Here is a 22624-nt window from a genome sequence, read left to right as displayed (position 1 = left end):
CGAGTCCCACCTAACCAAGGCACAAAGATCTACGATGGTCACGATTTGTGCACCTTCGTATATTAACTTGTATCTGAGTTAATGGGAACACCAATTTTTTTTCTGAAGATGAGTATTAGGAGGATGTGAAAAATATAACAAAAACAATATGGCATCATTTTATGGACAAGTCAGTATGCTTTGGACAGGGTCTGAGGATTCATTTAAAAAAAGTTGATTCATATGACAAGAAGATTCTGGGTTAAAGTAAATGAGAAGAAGAATATTTTGAGGGCTGATAGTCATCACCCAAAACATACCCTAAATGGTTTACCAAGAGTACAATATCTTAGGTGAAAATTCATTATTCTGAAGAATCAGATTTAGAACTGTAAGAACAAAGATTAAAGTATAACTAAAGGCATTTTTTTTGTTTTGAATAGAGTAGAGAGGAATTATAACACCTGTCAAGTATTTATCATTACCTTTGGCCCTGTTAGGAAGATGCATTCTATTTGTCCTGTTTACCATTATCATTGAAAGTGAAAGAAAGTTCAAAATTTTTGATTGTCCCCAGAAAAGTAATAAAAGGGAGATTTTCCAATGGGGGCATTAGCTCTGGTGACCTGGAGGGTTAAAATCCTCCCTTACTCTAACCAAAAAAAAACAAAAAAAAACAAACAAAAGTTTTGCCTATAGTTTTAATTTAGGATAAAGATTAAAGGAGAGGGGATATAAAAAAGGACTTTCAAGGGAGCTTGTTATAAAAGCAAAATTGAGTGATAGGTCAGAATTATTTGGGGGGTAAACGAGAAAGTCAAAGGTAACTGGATTCCTAACCATATACTGAACAGAGGAATGAAATACATAAAGTTTTAAACCTTAGGGTTTTATTAAGTAACATAAAACTGTGTGGGTTGGCAGGGCAAATCGTTGAAAAAAACTTCTGTAAAAAAAAAATAATAATTTTAGATACAAAAAAGACCCATGTATTAGAAAAGGGACATCTAAATGTAAGAATGTGATTATTGTAAATACATCAAAGAAGGAAATTAAATTGTACTAACACCAGGAAAGAGTTTAAATCATGAGGCTAATTGCTCTACAGAGTCTGTAACATACTATATTGGTTGAAAAATATTTAATGCTTTTTACATTGGTAAGACCATCAGACCATTGAAAGAGGGTTATTTGAACAGTAATACGTTATATTGTCTAGAACTATTTTTGGATGACATTTTAATTTACAGTACATTGTGTTTGTTTAGGTTCTGAATCAATTACATCTGGATTTGAGAAGGAGTAATTATGACAAAGATTTGTTTAGTTTACAAACCAGATGGATATATAATTTGAAGAGGAGTATATACCCCAGTATAAATGAAAAATTAGATTTTGCTCTATGATTTTAAATCATAATAGGTTGGCATATGTTTTCTGTATTTCCCTTTAATTTAGGAAAAATGTGAGGTTATCATTAGAGACGAGGTTTGAGCTTGTTGCTACTATGGTTTCAAAGTGAATCCTACAAGTTCAAGATTTGTGGTCCTGGCGAATTTATATGTAGATTCCCTTTGGAATTAAAAAAATGCACTACATGGCCTTTGAACTATGGCCTGCAGGCTTGTAAGCTTTTTGAATAAGCCATATCCCTCACCATAAAAGAAGGGGGGGGGCACAGGGCAGTAATAGTGTCAGTGTATTGGAAATTGCAGTAGGTAAAGGATATGTAATAGTTGACAAACTGCCCAGGAAGAGATTAGGGTCAGTTTGGAGATTGTACTTTTATTCAGATTCATTGCTCTTTGGTAAAATCTTTTTTTATCCTTTTTTTAATTTTGTGGTCACTTTTATGTCAGAAGTTATTTTTAGCTGTTCTATCTGTAGCTTTTTTTTCTTTTTGGCAAGTTTTTCCTAAACAGGAGCTTTTGTTCTTTGGGAGGAGGGGTATTTTGGGACTACACTACATTTTAGGGAAAGTAGGGAAAACTACTCCTTCTCTATAAAAAAGAGTGGCTTTTGCTTTAGAGGCAGTATTTTGGGGTTTCCATTTTAATTTCATGTTACTAGGGCCATATTTAAGTTTGGGTGTGCAAAGTGTAGCATTAACTTGTTAATGACCATTTGCTCTTGTGACTGCCTTTTTTTTTTGCAGTATGCCACTATATTATTTGAGAAAAAACAAAAAACAATGCGTGTGCACCTAAACCATGTCACACTCTCACATTGGCTGTCACGAGGTTAAGTCTATAAAGTGCAGTACTGTGTTAAGTCATGGGATGAGATTGGGCTTAGCTCCAGGTTTGTTCTGACCAAATGCAGACAGCATCTGTGAGTGTCAGGCCAATGAGCTTTGGACAGGGGATTCCCCATCCCGCAGCTTCACATACACAAAGGGGTGCAGATGCTTATGGCATCATTGACCATGGCCACATGGCCATGTTAGGGCATTGTCATTATGACAATGGTGTCACAAGCCTCCCTACTCATTTGTCCTTGTTTTAAAAAGGTTTGGTAATGATAAAGGAAATTTTACAGAGATTGTATAATTAGATCATAGAGTATACGGACAGCCTAAGCAACAGTTTACAATGCCAATCTGCAGGTAACAAAACTAGCAAAATACTTTATATTTTAAATATATTTTAAAGATAAATCCATAATTCTGTTCCATTATAAAACACTGGCTCTGCCTCATCTTAAATATGCGTTGATGTAATTTTTATGAATTAAAAAAAATGAAAATAAAGTTCAGCGCTGTATAGAAATAAATGTGCAAATGTGCAAACAAGTAAAGTGTCAGTGCAACACTATAAATGTGTCAAATGTACAAGAATAATGGTTTATACCTGTATAAACATAAATTCATCAATGTATATACACATAATAAAATGCAAATGTGTCAACAAGTAGAAAAATCACAATGTCCACCAATCTTGATTCAAAAGTGAAAACACGTATAAGATCCACAATAAGTCCATGTAAATAGATGTGACTTCTAGATTGAGGACAGTTCATAGATTGTAAGAATATATATAGTATATATATATATATATATATATATATATATATAATTCTGTAGCAGCGACTGCTGTTAACTCTCAAGAAGACAGCTGCTCAGAACGGTATCCAGTGGCGGCAAGAAGGCACAGCAGGGAGGATTTTTAGCAGCCTGCACGTAATATTATACACACCATTGCACATAACTAATGTGTATGGTGCTGTATCCCAAGATAGGAAAATAAAGCTTTAAACTGAGACCTTTACTGTCAGAGCAGTAAAAGCGTGGAACTTTCTCCTCCAGGAATTGATATTAGTTGAATGTGTTAATAATTTAAAAAAACTTTTAGATATCTTCCTCACTCAGCATAATATACAGGCCTATGGGGATACTTTAATTCAGTAGGTTGATCCAGGGATTTATCTAACCACTGGTATGGGGTCTGATGGAGAAAAAGGTAAAGGGAAACAAAATTAACTTTTTTTTTTACACTCTTGCAAATTGGTCTATGCTTTTAGGAGCTCATTTTTTTCAAGCACATAAAACTCTCAAAGACATAGAGGGTGAACTTGATAGACTAGTGCTTTTTTAAAGGAGAAGTACAGCAGAAGCTTGTTTGGCTGTACTTCTCCTATGGATCACAGGAGTGCAGTTTGTTCTGCACTCCTGTGACCCGTTTTCAGCAGAGAGCGGGCTGAAGTCTGTTTTCTGCTGATGTCACAGAAGTCAATCCAGGCTCCGCGTCATCACGATCACTGAGTCAGGATCCACCAGATCCCTGGACCAACACCCAGCTCAGCCTCTCAGTGAGCCGCTGAGAGCCTGAGCCAGTCACCGCCTCCACAGCCTAGCACTCCAGTGAGCGAGGAGGGGGCAGAGCAGAGAGCTGTGACTGACAGTCTGCAGCTCTCTGCTTACGAACCTATGAGAACCGAGCGATTGGCGGTGTTCATTCACTCAGTTCTCAGTGTAAGAGGCACCGGGGGACAGATGCTGCATCCACCTAGGTAAGTATGAGTCTTAAAAAAAATGTAAAAAAACATACTTCTCCTTTAACCTTATCCTTATGTAACTATGTAACATTCACAGCACCCCTATCCCAATATAGCTAAAATAAAAGTGAGGCATACACTGCTTTACCCGATTATCCAGAATACCCTATTATCCACTGTCCTGCTGCTGGGCAATTTTACTTCTGTATCCTTTGCAGTATTTTAATTCCTGTATTAAAGCTGAGCCTATGTTCATTGTCTCCGGTAAATTCTGGCCTACCCTTGCTGTTTAGAATTGCCCTGGTGCTTGTAGGTTTCCATAACTGCAACATGTGTCCGAACTTTTTCGCTAGTGGCCTACAATAATACAGGGCTATCCAAGGACCATCGTCTATATGTTGTCACTGCCCCAAGTCTAAGCAGACCTCCAATTTCTGCTCATATGCATACATGGATGGGGAGTTTGAGACCCTGCACACTACATCCTCCTGATTTGCATTCCCTCTGACCCCTACTTACACACTCCCTTGCAGGCCCCTCCATTTTCAGTGGTTCAGAATAGCACTCCAAGGATAGTTTGAATACTTGAGGTCCATGTGGCTTGGGGACCCAGGCCACCTGTTGCTTGCCACAACTTGAGGAGGGTAAAGCACCATCACGAGGGTAATCCTCATGGGACAGCGGTCAAGAATCCTTAAATAATAAAACTTAACCTAAAGAATAAAAAACACAGACAAGTGTTGGAACAAATAAGGCCACGGTCGTTTATTATTGGATAAAGATAATAGATAAATTATCACTCAAATATATATATATAAACTTTCGCACACCTAGCCACTACGACTCAGGTTGCATAAACATATTTCAGAATGAACAACTTCCCAAAGACAGGTGGGACTAAAACCAGAACCCCGCACTGCGGCCATTTCAACACAAGAATTTAAGTCTGCATTAAAAATATCCGTCCCAATTTCAGATAAATTAATCCCATCCTTTCTATACAAACCCTCAATACCACCCTCCATTTCTACACGCCTAAAGAAGAAGATAACCAAACCCTGTAATAATTTAGCAACTGCTTTATTCACCCCTATTCTAACCTTTTCCAAGGGACGCATTGCAGGGGAAAAAAGCCATTCTAGTCTTTGAATCACCTCAGAAAAGATTATCACAGTATTCGGCAAAAGGCCGAACCCTGTGTAAATCATCCCTTATTCTAAAAAAAAGACCCAGAGTCTTCTTTTTTCCAATATCACCCCCCCCAGATGTACGAATAATACATCTGGTGGGGGAAAACACAGGTGTAGTCTACCTAATTCCTAAAATAGAGAACTAGAAATTAATGTGTATTGTCTTGTTGAGTACCTGTGTATTGTCTTGAGTATTAGTGTCAGGAAGCTAGTTGTAATTTGGACAGGGTATAATCCCCAATCCTCATTAAATTTAATAGGTACGATGCCCGGCGGGTGTGGAGAGGCGACTCTTTGTACATCTTGCTGCATGTATGCATTCCTTGATCATCCGATCGAGGGCGAATACTGCTGTGCAAAATGTAAGCACATTGTTTCCCTGGAAGCCCAGGTTCTGAATCTGGGGAAGCAACTGTCAGCACTGAGAAGTCCCTCCATACTAAAGGAGAGCCAGGAATGTACACGGCAGGTGCCGGCAGGGGCCAGCACAGAGGCGGGTGGAGACAAAGAGGTGCAGGCCTTAGCAAAGAGTAGATGGGTGACAGTCAGGAAGGGTAGAGGTGGAAGTGCCAGGGAGGCCAATCCAGGACTGGAGCATCCCAATAAGTACGCTCCATTGAGTGACATTGGTGAAACCTGTCAAAATAATAGTGGGAGTATGCTATAGGCCCCCTAACCTGAGGGAGGAAGTGGAGACAGAGCTCCTATCACTTTTTGGATTAGCAGCAAGGATGGGAAGTGTTATCATAAAGGGGATTTTAATTATCCAGACATAGACTGGGCGGAGGGAACCGCGCATTCATTTAAGGCTCGCCAGTTCCTTAATGTCTTGCAGGACAATTTTATGGGTCAGATGGTAGACGCACCAACTAGAAATAAAGCATTACTGGATCTACTGATTACCAACAATACAGACCTGATCACGGATGTGGAAAGACGGGGCAATTTAGGTAACAGTGATCACAGGTCAATTAGTTTCAGTATAAATCACACAAATAGGAAACATAAAGGGAATACAAAGACACTGAATTTCAAAAGAGCCAACTTCCCTAAACTACAAACCTTGCTAAAGGGCATAAATTGGAATAAAATATTAGGAACAAAGAACACGGAGGAGAGATGGGTTTGCTTTAAGAGCATATTAAATAAGGGCATTAGCCAATGCATCCCATTGGGTAATAAATTTAAAAGAGAGAACAAAAGTCCTGGATGGCTTAACTCCAATGTAAAAATGCATATAAAAGCAAAGGAGAAGGCCTTCAAAAAATACAAGGTTGAGGGAGCATTAAGACTTTATAAAGAATGCAACAAGAAATGTAAGGGTGCAATTAGGATGGCTAAGATAGAACATGAAAGACACATAGCGGAGGAGAGCAAAAAAAATCCCAAGGAATTCTTTAAGTATGTAAACAGTAAAAAAGGAGGACAGACCATATTGGCCCCATAAAGAATGAGGAAGGACATCTGGTTAAAAAGGATGAGGAGATGGGGAAGGTATTGAATTTATTCTTCTCCTCAGTCTTCACAAGGGAATCGGGGGGCTTCAGTAACCAAAACTGCAGTGTTTATCCTCATGACACAACACAGGAAGCACCTCCATGGTTAACAGAGGACAGAATTAAAATTAGACTTGAGAAACTTAACATTAATAAATCGCCGGGACCAGATGGCTTGCATCTGAGGGTACTTAGGGAACTCAGTCAAGTGATTGCCAGACCGTTGTTCCTAATTTTTACAGACAGTCTATTGACTGGAATGGTACCAGCTGATTGGAGAAAAGTCAATGTAGCACCAATATTTAAAAAGGACCCAAAATACATCCCTGGGAATTACAGACCAGTTAGCCTAACATCAATAGTATGTAAACTCTTGGAGGAGATGATAAGGGACTATATACAAGATTTTAGTAATGAGAGCGGTATCATTAGCAGTAATCAGCATGGATTCATGAAAAATCGTTCTTGCCAAACCAATCTACTAACCTTCTATGAGGAGGTGAGTTGCCATCTAGATAAAGGAGGGCCCGTAGACGTGTGTATCTGGATTTTGCAAAAGCATTTGACACAGTTCCCCATAAACGTTTACTGTACAAAATAAGGTCCGTTGGCATGGACCATAGGGTGAGTACATGGATTGAAAACTGGCTACAAGGGCGAGTTCAGAGGGTGGTGATAAATGGGGAGTACTCAGAATGGTCAGGGGTGGGTAGTGGGGTTCCCCAGGGTTCTGTGCTGGGACCAATCCTATTTAATTTGTTCATAAACGACCTGGAGGATGGGATAAACAGTTCAATCTCTGTATTTGCAGACGATACTAAGCTAAGCAGGGCAATAACTTCTCCACAGTATGTGGAAACTTTGCAAAAAGATCTGAACAAATTAATGGGGTGGGCAACTACATGGCAAATTAGGTTCAATGTAGAAAAGATGTAAAATAATGCATTTGGGTGGCAAAAATATGAATGCAATCTATACACTGGGGGGAGAACCTCTGGGGGAATCTAGGGTGGGAAGGACCTGGGGGTCCTAGTAGATGATAGGCTCAGCAGTGGCATGCAATGCCAAGTTGCTGCTAACAAAGCAAACAGAATATTGGCATGCATTAAAAAGGGGATCAACTCCAGAGATAAAAAGATAATTCTCCCACTCTACAAGACTCTGGTCCGGTCGCACCTAGAGTATGATGTCCACTTCTGGGCACTAGTCCTCAGGAAGGATGTACTGGTAATGGAGCGAGTACAAAGAAGGGCAACAAAGCTAATAAAGGGTCTGGAGGATCTTAGTTATGAGGAAAGGCTGCGAGCACTGAACTTATTCTCTCTGGAGAAGAGACGCTTGAGAGGGGATATGATTTCAATATACAAATACCGTACTGGTGACCCTACAATAGAAATAAAACTTTTTCACAGAATAGAGTTTAACAAGACTCATGGCCACTCATTAAAATGAGAAGAAAAGAGGTTTAACCTTAAACTACGTAGAGGGTTCTTTACTACAAGAGCGGCAAGGATGTGGAATTCCCTTCCACAGGCGGTGGTCTCAGTGGGGAGCATCTATAGCTTCAAGAAACTATTAGATAAGCACCTGAATGACCGCAACATACAGGGATATACAATGTAATACTGACACATAATCACACATAGGTTGGACTTGATGGACTTGTGTCTTTTTTCTACCTCACCTACTATGTAACTATGTAACTATGAGACCTGTCTCAACCTGGAGCAAAAACACCAAAATGCCTCCATCCCTATATGCTATGCGAGAACAAAAGAAGTGGGGTTGGCACACATCAAGTTCATACATACACTTGCACACATTAACACTTTATACATATCAACTATTTATTGGCACATATTTTTTGTACAGACATGTACATTTATATATATTTGATATATATACTCTTAATTAATTTAGTTATATCATGCACACATTCATCATTTCTGCACGTACTTATATTCACATTCATTTCACACTCACACTGGCAACTTATCTTGCAGCGATTGTTTTTTATCAGTATACTTTTCATTTTATCTATTCTCATAGATGTGGGTAGTAGCCAAACATGCGCACACTTCACACCATGGCAATGTGTAGTGTTTGTCTGGCCTGCTCCCTGGCCAAAGAGAATGATTAGGCCAGATGTATAATAAGTAACTGTCATATTTCCATCTACCTACTTTTTTTATGATGCTATCATCCAATCCTAACCCTGATGCTTCAGTAGCCGCACCAATTCTAAACGAATAAGATGTAAGCTGAGCACCGAGTAAATTTAAATTTCTCAAACATTTTTTAAAGACGCTTATAAATTGGTATTTGCTAAGAGGAGTACCCGATTCTTGAACAAAAAACCCGGAACCAACTAGAGGTCTGATTTGTAATAATCTTTTAGTAATTGTACTGGGCAAATGGGGGAGCCACTGTAAGCATAAAGGTTTATCCATTTTCCTTTTACCAATTGGTCTGCTTTAGAATGTCCAATAAATAGTTTAACCATAGAATCATAAATAATAACATCCATAGCCTAAATAACACTCAGCTCAGAAACTCTGAGAGGTGCAAAAAAATGTAACAGAAAATACTGCTTTAAACAATAATGACTCAAAGTGGGAAAACTTGACTTGTTACAGAACAAAGTCTAATTAAGATATCAGGAGTGATAGATTTGCAATGATCAATTTTAAAATGATTTCTCTTGTATCCTTTCAAAGCCTGTTTAACGTAGAAATATTGTAAACGAGAAGGAAAATTGTATAATTTGATAAAAAATGAAATTCCAGAGAAGAAATCTAAAAATAGCAAAATTAAACCTTCGGAAAAAGACCCAGTTGGTTTTTGGATAGAATTTAAGAAGGAAAGCCAAAGTAACCAAGCCGATTGATCTCCAGCCCAAGTTGAAGGCACCACAGAGTTTTTAATATACTCCTATATAGACCCTAAAGAAGGTCCCATAAATTGGGTGGACATGATCTTCCCACCTGGTCAGCATCTGGAAACAGCTGGAAGAAACGGTCCATCTGCAGGCGAGATAACAAATCCGCCAAGTCATTGTCCCTCCCCGCCACATGAACCGCCTTCAACCAGATATTCAAACTGAGACATTTAAAGATCATATGGCACAGCAAGACAATGACCTGTGGAGATTTGGATGTTAGGCAGTTTATAGCATAGAGCACTCCCTTGTTATCTGTTCTTACTAGAATCCTCTTGTTTCTAAAGCTGTGACCCCAGGTCTCTAAGGTCACAATCATTGAAAATAATTCCAGTAAAACTATGTTTTTAAAATAACCCTTTACCTGCCATTTGGGATTCCCATGGTCAGCACACCAATGGGAAAGCCAGATTGCTGTAAAACCGCAAGAACCAGCCGAATCCGTGAATAGGAGAATTTCCTTATCTAGAATAAATTCCTCCTGCCACATAGCCATACCGTTAAAATATGTAAGAAATTGCAGCCACACTAATAAATCTTCCCTCATATTATGCGAAATTCGTATATGAGAAAAGGAGGATTTTAATCCAGAAATTGTTAAGTACAATCTTCTGGAAAAAACTTTGCCGATCGGCATAATCCTGGAGGCAAAAGCCAACAGGCCCAATAGTGACTGCATCTCTTTTAAACACACTTTTTTTTGTACGAATTATAATTAAGACTATCGACCTAAGCTTGTTTATTTTTTCTTTAGGTACCCTGAACTCCATTAAATTAGTATCAATGGTGATAAGTAAGAATCCCATACAAGTCGTCTTTTGAAAGGCCAAAGGAATGCCAAATTGATAACAAATTTAAACATTTCTCTACTCTAACTCTCTATAAAAAACAATCAGAAGAATTGGCCGGACCTAAAAACAAAAAATCATCTAGATAATGAATTATAAATTGAGAGACGGATTCTATACTAATAACCCATTCTAAAAAAGAAGAAAATGATTCAAAATAAAAACAAGACAGCGAACTATAATTAGTTTACTATAATTAACTATTAACTCTTTGTAAGCATTTGTCGAAGAAAAAATTCCCTTGAAAGAAAAAACCCAAGGAATTAAAACATAGCGGATTAATTGGTGAAAGGCGGAAGGGTGATTTGATATCCACCTTTACCATGAGAGTTCCCTTACCTAAACATCGCAGCTTTATAAGTGAGTCTTCAAAAGAAGCATAAGTAACTGATGCCATGTTACCATCTATCTGGTCATTAAGGGACTTCCCTGTGGAAAACGAAAGATTATGTATTAATCGAAAATAATTCCTATCTTTTTTTGGGACAATGCCCAAAGGAGAAATCCTAAAATTAATAAAAGGTGGGGAACTAAAAGGACCTTCCATTCTACCTTCCCTAACTTCTTTATTAATTTAATGTCTGTAAATTTCTCAACTGATTTCAGATTATTAACCAATTTACATCCTTGACCAGAGAATGTAGGTAACCAAAAACCATCTCGAAAACCTTCAATTAAGAGTTGGGCCCTCAACTTGTTTGGAAAAGCCTGGAGCCAAGGGAGCATTTCTTGCCATCTCACTGGGGTTGATGCCTTTGGAAATATTCCCTTGCTGTTGATTAGCTGACATTTTTTTGAAGCACTTTGATACTGGATGTGCGCCTATCTGTTCTTACTAGAATCCTCTTGTTTCTAAAGCTGTGACCCCAGGTCACAGCTTTAGAAACAAGCAAAAGGCACACTCTTGCCTATACTTGCATGAGTTTGGCAATCTGAACTGGCCGTCATTAAAGTTGAAGCAAATTCCTTTCTCGTAAATGGAATTGGTCGAGGACTGAATATTGGAGTTCTGTTTGGCATAAACTGATCTTTGAGGGAGAAAGAGGTTGAGCCAGGGGCCCAAGTCTTTAATTCCCCATTTCAATGAAGGATGTACCGAAATTTTTGATGAAAAGCTTTGTCATAATTATACCAAGCATTATCTCCAAAACTTTTAAACGCTTCTAGGACAATATCTAAATTTTGGAAAAGTCCCGTGCTTTTTTCTGGAAACTTCTCGCATAAAGTTCCAAAAAAATACAAAAATCCTGTAACTAGTTGTTGAATGGCCTGGAAACAGGTCTTCTTCTATCTTCATCCTTGTCTTCATACCTCTGCAGCTGAAATATTTCATTCCTGGATAGTGTTAGCTGGCATAGCCTGTGCTTGTCCTTTAGCTGAAATATCTTTCACTAATTTAGCTAGCAATTCAGCTATGTTGGATAGGATGGGAATAGAATTTAACTCACCAGCATCTTGCTGCTGTGGATTGCCCATTAGAGCGATAGGAGCTGTAGTTGGTGCCGGGGCTGACGCTGACCCAGCTCCGACCTCTGCTGACGACATCCATTGTCGTGAAGATTGTTCTTCAGGCTGATTTGAAAAAGGCCGCTGTGCGTTGGCTCCTCCTTCGGCCGTGCCTCCCATGGTTCTGTGCCTGCAAGGAGAGGGCCACATATTGCTTACTTCCGAAGCTGCCCAAGGTGGTGAAGGGGAGTATTTTCAGTGCGGAATGCACCTCCTCTTCGCAGACCAAGGGTCGGAGGTGACGTCGCCTCTTCGCCTACAACTCAGAACTTCTTCCCGTGGCTCCCCCTCCTCTTCTGGAGGCGGCATGAATCCCCAAATGGAGTTTTCTCCTGCTGCTTGTCCTATTTCGGCCGCCGCATACCAGGAACGAGGTAGGTCTAGACACCTCCGGATCCATTCTTCGCTGCCATCCTCGCCAGCTCTCTCGATCTGCCGTCGCATCAGGCTCATCTTTTTGCCTCAGAAGACGCTGTTTGTCCAATGAAGACAAGCTCCTAGAACACCACAGCTCTGACTTCTGAGGCGACTGAGCCTGACTCGATGAAACCCCTATTTTATACCCTTTGGGGTACCAGTATAAGCTGGTTTTCTTTTAAAAAGGCACGCAGCCTAGCAGAGGCCATGAGCTCCCAGGGGAACTTGAAACTGCCTGCTCCTATCGCTATCCCATGAGGAAAAGGGGGAATTGAAACCGTCTCCCTCTGTTTCCTACCATTCCAGCCAGGCACCACCAGTTTTTTAACTCTTAACATGTCATGATACATTCCCCTGGTATTGGTTGTACATAATAAATACAATTTTCTGCTCTGCACATTACCCATTACTTACCATTAACTTGTCTTTAAATCCAGTCTCATAAAGACACATACATCTTGTGTTTATATTCAGTAAAGAGGCATTGCAGAAACTTTTGTAAACTTTACTGTCGGCTCGCAGACATTAAGTTATTGTGTCCTTTACAGTCCATATGATTGGCAAAAACGGTTACAAATAATAGCTGGTAACAGATTCAGTCTGTGGCATAGTTCACTTACAGTGTGGTACAGTTCATATGCAATGGAGGGGGTGCTGTGGTGCTTGCTCTGCTGCTGTTTAACTCATGGTCCTGCCATAAACTTATTATACTTATTATTATGCCTTCCCTTAGGAAAGCACAACTTTCAGACAGTGCTACATTTTGAATTTTTACTTCTTCTTCTCGGGAGCAAAGCCACTCCCATGACATGGGGGAACCACATGGCTCTAGCTGCAAATATACATAGTGACTGTCTCATTCATCTCTCTTGCAGGATTCCCTATGAAAAGGGTGGGCTTGTGATACATATATCATGGGCGTGCAAAAATGGCCACCCAAATCTAATACCATTTCAGTGCTAATCACAGGCACTGGCTTTACCAAGATCAACATCTGAAGTCCATAACAGGGGGCATCTTAGTCCCTAATAAGTTCCTGCCAACCTGAAGATGCAACACTGTGCCACCTTTAAGTTGGCAAACACACTGCAGCATTACACCTGCCTACATGCTGGTCAGTTTCACACTGCCATGTCTTCTGTAGTCTTTTCATTCTTGTAGTAAAACATTTTCTTCTACATTTTTTCCAGATACCGCAGGAGATGTTTTTTTGGGGGTGACACATCTGGTTACATGCATAGATAACTGATTTTACTTGCTGGTGGTGTCCATCCTCTTACACTTTGTGTCTTTTCCTATTGTGGATGTGATTTGCTGGGTTTTGGTTTGTGGCTCTGTCTGTCCCATATTGGCTCTATGGGGCTGATTTGCTAAAGGCAAATAGGCTGTGCACTTTGCATAGTGCAGTTGCTCCAGAGCTTAGTAAATGAACAGAAGCTCTGCTGACTTACATCATCCCATTGCGTGCAAGCAAAAATGCTATTTATTTTCTTTTCCTTGCACGTGATTAAGTGTATTTTGAAAAGTAAAGCTTTACCTCATTTACTAAGCTCTGGAGCAAATGCACTTGCAGTGTGCAACTGCACTTTACAAAGTGCACAATCTATTTGTCATACTCGGGACAATAATTAAATTGTTGGAACTGCTGAATATAGATAAGAACTTGTGCCTGATAACATTAACTAGTCATGTTCCTCCCCCTGGCCACCAGCTGAGCAGATGGAGCCCAGACCCAACCCTAGGTAAGATACTCTGGGCTATGGGCCCCAGATTTGGGGCTATAGCCCCAGTAACCAACCCCTAGTGATGCCACCGCCTTTAGTAAATCAACCCTTATATGGCCACGCTCCTAAAAGTATGCAAATAAGAGGTTGGCAATCTGCAAGTTAGATAGTGAGACACCAAGAGAGAAATTTCTATGAGTGCCTACTACTAGTGTTTGTGCATGTATAAGATATATATATATATATATATATACATATATATATATATATATATATATATATATATATATATACATATATATATATATATATATATATATATATATATATACATATATATATATATATACAGTATATAATATGCAGTACATTCACCTTTTTATTTTTTGGCGAAAAGGTGAACTTACACATTAATGTTCCATGTAAAAAAATGTTAAGTTATTCAGTAGTTATGGTAGAGTAACTTTTTTGCTATATAAATATTGCATTTTATTTATTTGCTGTTTTGAATAATGACTCCTTGCGCTGTATGAATTAGGTGTGCACTCTAAAACAATTTGTTAAAATGACTCCTTCAAAAATATGGGTACCACCAAAATAAAGGCTTTTATGCAGACATCTGTTTTCTGCTTTGACAGCTTTGGAAAGTGCATTTAACAAATGAAAGCTTTAACCTTCAAAACAACATGAATACCAACTGCAAATGTCTTCATTTAGGAGACAAGATATAATCATTTAAGAGCCATAGCCGCTATGATTTAGATATACAGAAGAAAACCACTCTGGAATTCTAACAGTATATATTATCTAACAATAAGTAAACACAATTTACCAGCTCAAAACCGAGGCAGCAATTCCATCATTATTTGAAAAATGAAAAGTGTATGAAATGGTTATCTGACATCTAGAGGACCCGCACAGAGAAGGCATGACATTTCTGACCTAACTGATTATGTGCCTTTCACACTGCTCCCTTGTTTAATCATCACTCGTTTCCCATATTTTCTACTGTATCTGCCACAAAGCTAAACCACAAAATTGCCTGAACATTTATTTTATTTTTTTTGTAAAAAAGATGTTTTGTCTGAATGTATCAGTTTAACCACATGCATCACCCATAACAAATGAATGTAAAATAGTCTAATTTCTGTGCTGCATTCTCTAGAATTAAAAATACGGTACATGAAAAGTCTATCAGAAACACTGTGGCCACCTTGAAATTTTTACAGATGAGGGGAGGAGGTGGGGGTGAAGCACAAAGATTTCAGGTGTAGACAGCTTGCTGTTCCCTGAAAATAATGAGAAGTCAGTGGATTATTCAATGGAAAACAGGCTGCTCAGCTAGAAAAGTGATGTTCGGTTTGAATGCACAATCGCGTGCAGGAAATTTTTTTAAAAACTGAATTATGCTAGCACATGAATGGTTGTTCAAAGTGAACACAGCTTCACCTTATTCACTAAGCTTCATTGTAAATACAAAAACATCCACTATATAAGAGACTAAAGAACAATAATAAAGTATTGTCAGTACAACTAAATTATTGCATTAACCACCTGCCCAACAGGTGGTTTACCCCGCTTCATGACCAGGTCATTTTTAGCAATACGGCACTGCGTTAATTTAACCGACAATTGCGCAGTCTTGCGATGCTGTACCCCAAAAAAAAAATGTATGTCCTTTTTCCCACAAATACAGTAGAGCTTTCTTTTGGTGGTATTTGATCACTTCTGCGTTTTGTATTTTTTGCGCTATAAACAACAAAAACAGACAATTTCAACATTTCTGCTATAAAACATACAAAATAAAACCATGTAAAAAATCTAATTTCTTCATCAATTTAGGCCAAGATGTATTCTGCTATTTTTGCTAACCCAATGATCCAGAATCAGTTGACAGTGGGCTAAAGCCCACTGTTGGCTAACGTCACAGAGCCGCTCCATACTCCAGAAGGATCTTGACCATATTGTTGGGATCCACCTGGCTTCCTTACTGACAGCCTGCTCCGGCTCTCAGTGCCAGCTGCTCCTGCTCCCTCTCTTGCCCAGTACTCCAGTGTGTGCTGCAAGGGCAGAGCTTAGAGCGATGACTGACAGTCACTGCTCTTCGCTCTATGAAGACTAATAACTGAGCAATCAGCAGTCATGCAATCGTTCTGTTTTCAGGCTTACAGTGCCTTGAAAAGTTTTCATACCCCTTGAGATTTTCCATTTTGTCATGTTACAACCAAAAAAGGTAAATGTGTTTTATTTGGATTTTATGTGGTAGACCAACACAAAGTGGCAAATAATTGTTAAGTGGAAGGAACATTATAAATGGTTTTCTATATTTTTTACAAATAAATACGTGAAAAGTGTGGCGTGCATTTGTATTCAGCCCCCTGATTCAATAGTTTGTAGAACACCGTTTGCTGCAATAACAGTTGCAAGTCTTTTTGGGGATGTCTCTACCAGCTTTGCACATCCAGAGAGTGACATTTTTTTTCCCATTCTTCTTTGCAAAATAGCTCAAGCTCTGTCAGATTGGATGGAGAGTGTGAACAGCAATTTTCAAGTCTTGCCACAGATTCTCAATTCGATTTAGGTCTGGCTGTATTTTAGGAATGTTGTCCTGCTGGAAGGTGAACATCTACCCCAGTCTCAAGTCTTTCTCAAGACTCTAACAGGTTTTCTTCTAAGATCGCCCTGTATTTGGCTCCATCCAGCTTCCCATCAACTCTGACCAGCTTCCCTGTCCCTGCTAAAAAAAAAGCATCCCCACACCATGATGCTGCCACCATCATGTTGCACAGTGGGGATGGTGGGTTCAGGGTGATGTGCAGTGTTAGTTTTCTGCCTCACATAGCGTTTTACTTTTAGGTCACAAAGTTCAATTTTGGTCTCATCTGACCAGAGCACCTTCTTCTACATGTTTGTTGCGTCCCCCACATGGCTTCTCGCAAACTGCAAATGGGACTTCTTATGGTTTTATTTCAACAATGGCTTTCTTTTTGCCACTCTTCCATAAAGACCAGATTTGTGGAGTGCACAATGGGCCTCTTGGCTGCTTCTCTGATTAATGCTCTCCTTGCCCGGCCTGTCAGTTTAGGTGGAAGGCCATGTCTTGGTATGTTTGCAGCTGTGCCATACTCTTTCCATTTTTAGATGATGGATTGAACAGTGCTCCATGAGATGTTCAAAGCTTGGGATATTTTTTTATAACCTTACCCTGCTTTAAACTTCTCCACAACTTTTCCCTGACCTGTCTGGTGTTTTTCTTGGCTTTCATGATGCTGTTTGTGCACTAGGGTTCTCTAACAAACTTTGAGGGCTTCACAGAATAGCTGTATTTATACTGAGAATAAATTACACACAGGTGGACTCTATTTACTAATTAGGTGACTTCTGAAGGCAATTGGTTCCACTAGATTTTAGTTAGGCATATCAGAGTAAAGGGGGCTGAATACAAATGCACGCTACATTTTTCACATATTTATTTGTAAAAAAAATTGAAAACCATTTATCATTTTCCTTCCACTTCACAATTATGTGCCACTTTGTTTTGGTCTATCACATAAAATCCCAGTAAAATACATTTACGTTTTTGATCGTAACATGACAAAATGTGGAAAATTTCAAGGGGTATGAATACTTTTTCAAGGCACCGTACATCCAGGGGTGGGGGGACGGCTGCAGCATCATACTGATGCTGCGGCATGGAAGTGAGTATGTATGTTCATTTTTTATATACTCCATACATCTCTTTTAATTCCATTTTATCTAAGGATAAACAGAAACATGGGATAAAGAAAGGGGGTGCGCAACTTACAACAATAATATATATATAAGTGAGAGACATTTAAATTCCAACAAAAGGAATGTATGTCATCTAGGTAACAAGCATTGAATAAGAATGTAATGGCTACAGATAAATCCTGCCATTGCTGATCAGTTTTTGCCGGTGCATATTCTGGGACTTTATCCTTCAGCCATTATTCTGTTCTCCTTGTCCTTGTTTTATTACTTTGAGTCACTGACCCAGAAAACACATGCTTATATCATGTGTCCCTACAGTCCTGGATGACTGCCCTGTCCTCAATTTTCTTTCAAGAAAAGGTTTGTTTCAGCTTCATTGTTCATTTACATTATTTTGGGTGGTTATAAGTTAATCTTTAAAATGAAATTAACCATTGTGGTTCACAGTGGAACCTTGGATTATGAGTATAATCCGTTCCAGTAGAATGCTTGTAATCCAAAGCACTCGCATATCAAAGCGAGTTTCCCCATAGAAGTCAATAGAAACGAAGATAATTTGTTCCGCATTGACTTCTATTGCATGCAATACCGCATGTGGCCAGAGGTGGGGGGCAGCGGAGAGCCTCGGAAATACTCGGGGACATCTTGGCTGAACTTGGAAACCCTCAAAGGCTCGGAAACACTTGGGAATGAAGTATTTCCGAGTATTTCCAAACAGCTCCGAACCGTTCCAAGTGCCACCAGCGCCCCTGCACCTCTGGCCAAATGCGATACTGCACACCTCATTGGCTTGAATCCTGCTCATTTTGCGAGACAGCACTTGCAAACCGAGTTAGGATTTTTTTTAAAAAGTTGCTTGTCTTTCAAAACGCTCGTTAACCGCGTTACTTGTAAACCAAGGTTCCACTGTAAATAAATGACAGAAGAGAATGTGCCAAATCCCCTGTTCCTAAAACTCTGGTGGACAGGTTGTGGCACTGAAAACCACTGACACAAATAATTTCACATAAGTCAGATACCACATTTCAGGATGCTGAAGTCTAACTGGTTGCACATTAATGTTTCATAGCTCATCACAAATTTACAATTCTATGATATTATCTAGAGCAGTGATGGCAAACCTTGGCACCCCAGATGTTTTAGAACTACATTTCCCATGATGCTCATGCACTCAGCAGTGTAGTTGAGCATCATGGGAAAAGTCGTTCCAAAACATCTAGCAAAGCAAGGTTCGCCATCACTGCTCTAGAGTCTAGCTAACAGTTGTTCTGTTATTCTTTTGTACAGAAATGTATCTAAAATGTTTTTTCTAACTCAGGGAGAAATTGGAAGAGAGATGTACATAATCAAGCAAGGTGCTGTGCAAGTTCTAGGTGGACCCGATGACAAGAAAGTCCTTGTTACACTGAAAGCTGGAGCTGTGTTTGGAGAAATCAGGTTTAGTTCAATGTTACAGCATACACTTTATAGATTTTAGAAGTATAATCACTCCTTGAAGGACAGATCCTAATATTTCGGCTTTGACTGGGCGTGAGACAATCATTTTGTTTTTTAATCCAGCAAGTGGATGAGACGGATTTCTGATGAAGATATCTTGCCAACAGAGCCCTGAGGTGTCAATATGGTTCAACTTGCCAACAACTTGACAAAGTTTATATGTCTGTTGCTTTGAAAGAGTTAGGTATGGGAGCAATCTTAAATGGCACAGAGTTGCTAGTATCATTCTAGGTTCTCATCTTAGTATCATGGAACATTGGGTAGTATAATATGTTATGGATGTTTTTCCTACCTATTGGCAATGCCTCTTGGTTAAATCACATCTACAGCCAGTTCCCACAGGCAGCCATGAGAATGATCTAGGGATGTGGTTGTCTGGTCCCTAATATTTGTGTGTAATTATATATGAACAATTCAGATACAAATAAACCTACAAATTTCTTTTTATGGGACTGTCACATGTAATTCCCTAGTGTTAAGAAGTGGCATCATTTAAAGTCTCCCAATGCACATTCATATTAGACATGTGCATTCGTTTTCGTCCGAATGCATTTTCGTCCGAATTTCAGGTATTTTCGTTATCGTTTTAACAAACGATAACGAAAGTGCAGAGTCAGAAAAACGAAAGATCCGACATAAACAAATGCTTTATTTTCGTTTTCGTTGCTACAACAGTTCGATATAGATAGGAGATTCGACATGATGATGACAATAACAATCTGTCCATCAAACCTGTGGTCGAATGTGCCTAACCTTAACTCTATTAGTCCAAGATTATTCTACATAGAGAGAAAAGATTTGACGTAGAGAGAAAAGATTCGACGTAGAGAGAAAAGATTCGACGTAGGGGAGGAAAGATTTGACGTAGGGGAGGAAAGATTCGACGTAGGGGAGGAAAGGTAAATAAAAATAATGATGATGATGAATGTTATTGGCTGATTGTAACCAAAGAGGTGGAGCAGTAAAATAGCTAGAACTAAGTACACACGTACTTTGGCTTATGGTGTCTGTTGAAAGTTCTAAGAAGATTCGACGGAGCAGGTAAACTATACGGCATTGTACAGTTTAGCTGCTCCGTCGAATCTTCTTTGAACATTCGACAGACACCATAAGCCTTCAATGACAGATTCGACCTTAATTTGGATTTTCGGACGAATGCAATTTTTAACGAAAAACGAAATAAATAAAAACGAATTTCGGGAGTAACTAAATAAATGTATTTTTCAGACGAAAACGAAATTCCGAAACGAAATATTTCAGTGTGCACATGTCTATATCATGTGGAAGCCCCCTATTCACTTCTTGGTGCTCGGAGAACATAAATCTTGACACCACCAAGCCTCAGGAGCTGTTGCATCCACCCCCCCCCCCCCCCATGTACTTTTGACTCTTCAAGTGTAGAGCAGTTAGAAGAAGTGTTATACACAGAACAAAATGATGACACACATTAAAGAGTACCTTTTATCATGTTTTCTAAAATGACTGGTGAGGACAACATTTCTTGTTGTTAGAGGAAAATCTGAAAGCAGAACATTTCATTAGCAATAGGGAAATCTGGTAGGACAGGCGCCAGTTAGTTTAATTAGAATGAGTAATTGTAGTCTCCTGTCCCACACTTTTTAAACAAATTCAATGCTAACTGTAAACTTAAATCTATTTCAGCCTGCTCTCTGCTGGAGGTGGAAATAGGCGAACGGCAAATGTGGTGGCACATGGATTTGCTAACCTCTTCATTTTAGATAAGAAGAATCTCAATGAAATCCTGATCCACTATCCAGAGTCGAACAAACTGCTGACAAAGAAAGCCAAGTACGATTTTAATTGTTTACTATAAATATTAGGGAAGCCCTCATACTCTCCATGAATGACTCTTTATCACGCTCTACTCTAGGTCTGAAGGTCCTCAATAAAATAATAAATTAAATGTTAGTGCAATTTCCAAAGGTATTACAGTTCAGTGCAAATAAAAGCTTGATATGCATACAGGGAGTGCATCCCATCTGCTCAGAGCTTTGGCACTAGTACATTTTTGAATGAACACTCATACGGAAATTCTCATCTGTACATTTGATCACATGACCACTGTCTTTCAAAAGTACTTCACAAAATTGTTTGCTTTTAACATTTGATGGATTTTCCAAAACTAAAACCACATTCACTGGTATGCCCCGTACACACGGTCGGATTTTCCGACGGAAAATGAGCGATTGGAGCTTGTTGTCGGAAATTCCGACCGTGTGTGGGCTCCATTGGACTTTTTCCATTGGATTTTCCGACACACAAAGTTTGAGAGCAGGCTATAAAATTTTCTGACAACAAAATCCGATCGCGTCAATTCCGTCCCTGTGTGGACAATTCCGACGCACAAAGTGTCACGCATGCTCAGAAGAAATTCAGAGACGGAACAGCTCGGTCTGGTAAAATTAGCATTCAGAATGGATAGAGCACTTTCATCAGGCTGCAATGTTTAAAATTGTTTAATGTAGCGCACTCTCTTCTTCTTTATAATGTGAGAAGAATTAAGTTGTTTTGCTGCTGATATTCACACAGAGTTCTTACAAACTTCTTTCCTTATTATTTATCATGATTTCATCAATATATTTTGATTTGTCACATCTGACAAAAAATATATACATTATTTTTTTTTGGTTTGTATTTTTTTTCAAGCCTGATTTTTTTTTTTTTTCGGTTTGTATTGTTTTCAAGCCTGATCTTGTTGTTAATTTTTTTTATTTTTTGATTTTACATCCTGAATATTTTTGTGTGTGTTTTGTGTGTCAAGTTACCACAACACCATTATTATCTTGTATTATTTAATCTCAAGGAGATTGCTTGATGTTGGTGTCTCTTGTTAATTTCACATTGTATTTTTGAAATGTACCTGCCTCCTCACAAACAAACTGTCCTTTTTGAAGGGAAACACACATAGGCGAGTCCAATTGAAACAAAAAATCCTTTATTAAGGGCTCATAACCAAAGAGGGAGGCAACGCTGGAGAAACAGCAGAAATTGGTGAAGCCTTTGGCCCCCAGGGCACACATCAATTATTTTACTGCAAAATTGGTGGCCTGAGGAGTCCTTATCTAAGGGAGTGCAGTCTGGTCCAGAAGTCCCAGAGATCCTGAAAGCAGCAGATGACATCTGTGTCCCCAGGCTGTGGTCATACAAGAGCCTGCATCTTTTCCCAGACCAGACTGAACCTAGGGTCATCACTCTCTGGTCTTCCTTCCACACTTCCTTCCACGCTGTGGTGGTGGAGTTATGGCAGGAGGAGGAGGATGGTCCAACTCACTCAGGTGGGTTT

The 22624-nt window shown here is 39.2% G+C and overlaps 1 protein-coding gene across 1 annotated transcript in view; it reads left to right on the top strand.

The window, feature by feature from the left end:
- CNGB3 (cyclic nucleotide gated channel subunit beta 3) overlaps positions 1-22624 on the top strand; it is a 427114-nt gene that overhangs the window by 352433 nt on the left and 52057 nt on the right. Inside the window, exons 16-17 of the mRNA XM_073631915.1 lie at positions 19142-19260; positions 20983-21129. Coding sequence (XP_073488016.1) covers positions 19142-19260; positions 20983-21129 — 266 coding nt within the window. The remainder of the gene's footprint in view (positions 1-19141; positions 19261-20982; positions 21130-22624) is intronic.

This window comes from Aquarana catesbeiana, linkage group LG05 (genome assembly GCF_042186555.1).
Source record: "Aquarana catesbeiana isolate 2022-GZ linkage group LG05, ASM4218655v1, whole genome shotgun sequence".
In the NCBI taxonomy this organism is placed as follows: domain Eukaryota; kingdom Metazoa; phylum Chordata; class Amphibia; order Anura; family Ranidae; genus Aquarana; species Aquarana catesbeiana.
Note: the sequence above shows the minus strand (reverse complement) of the source record. Positions and strands in the feature narration are given on the sequence as shown.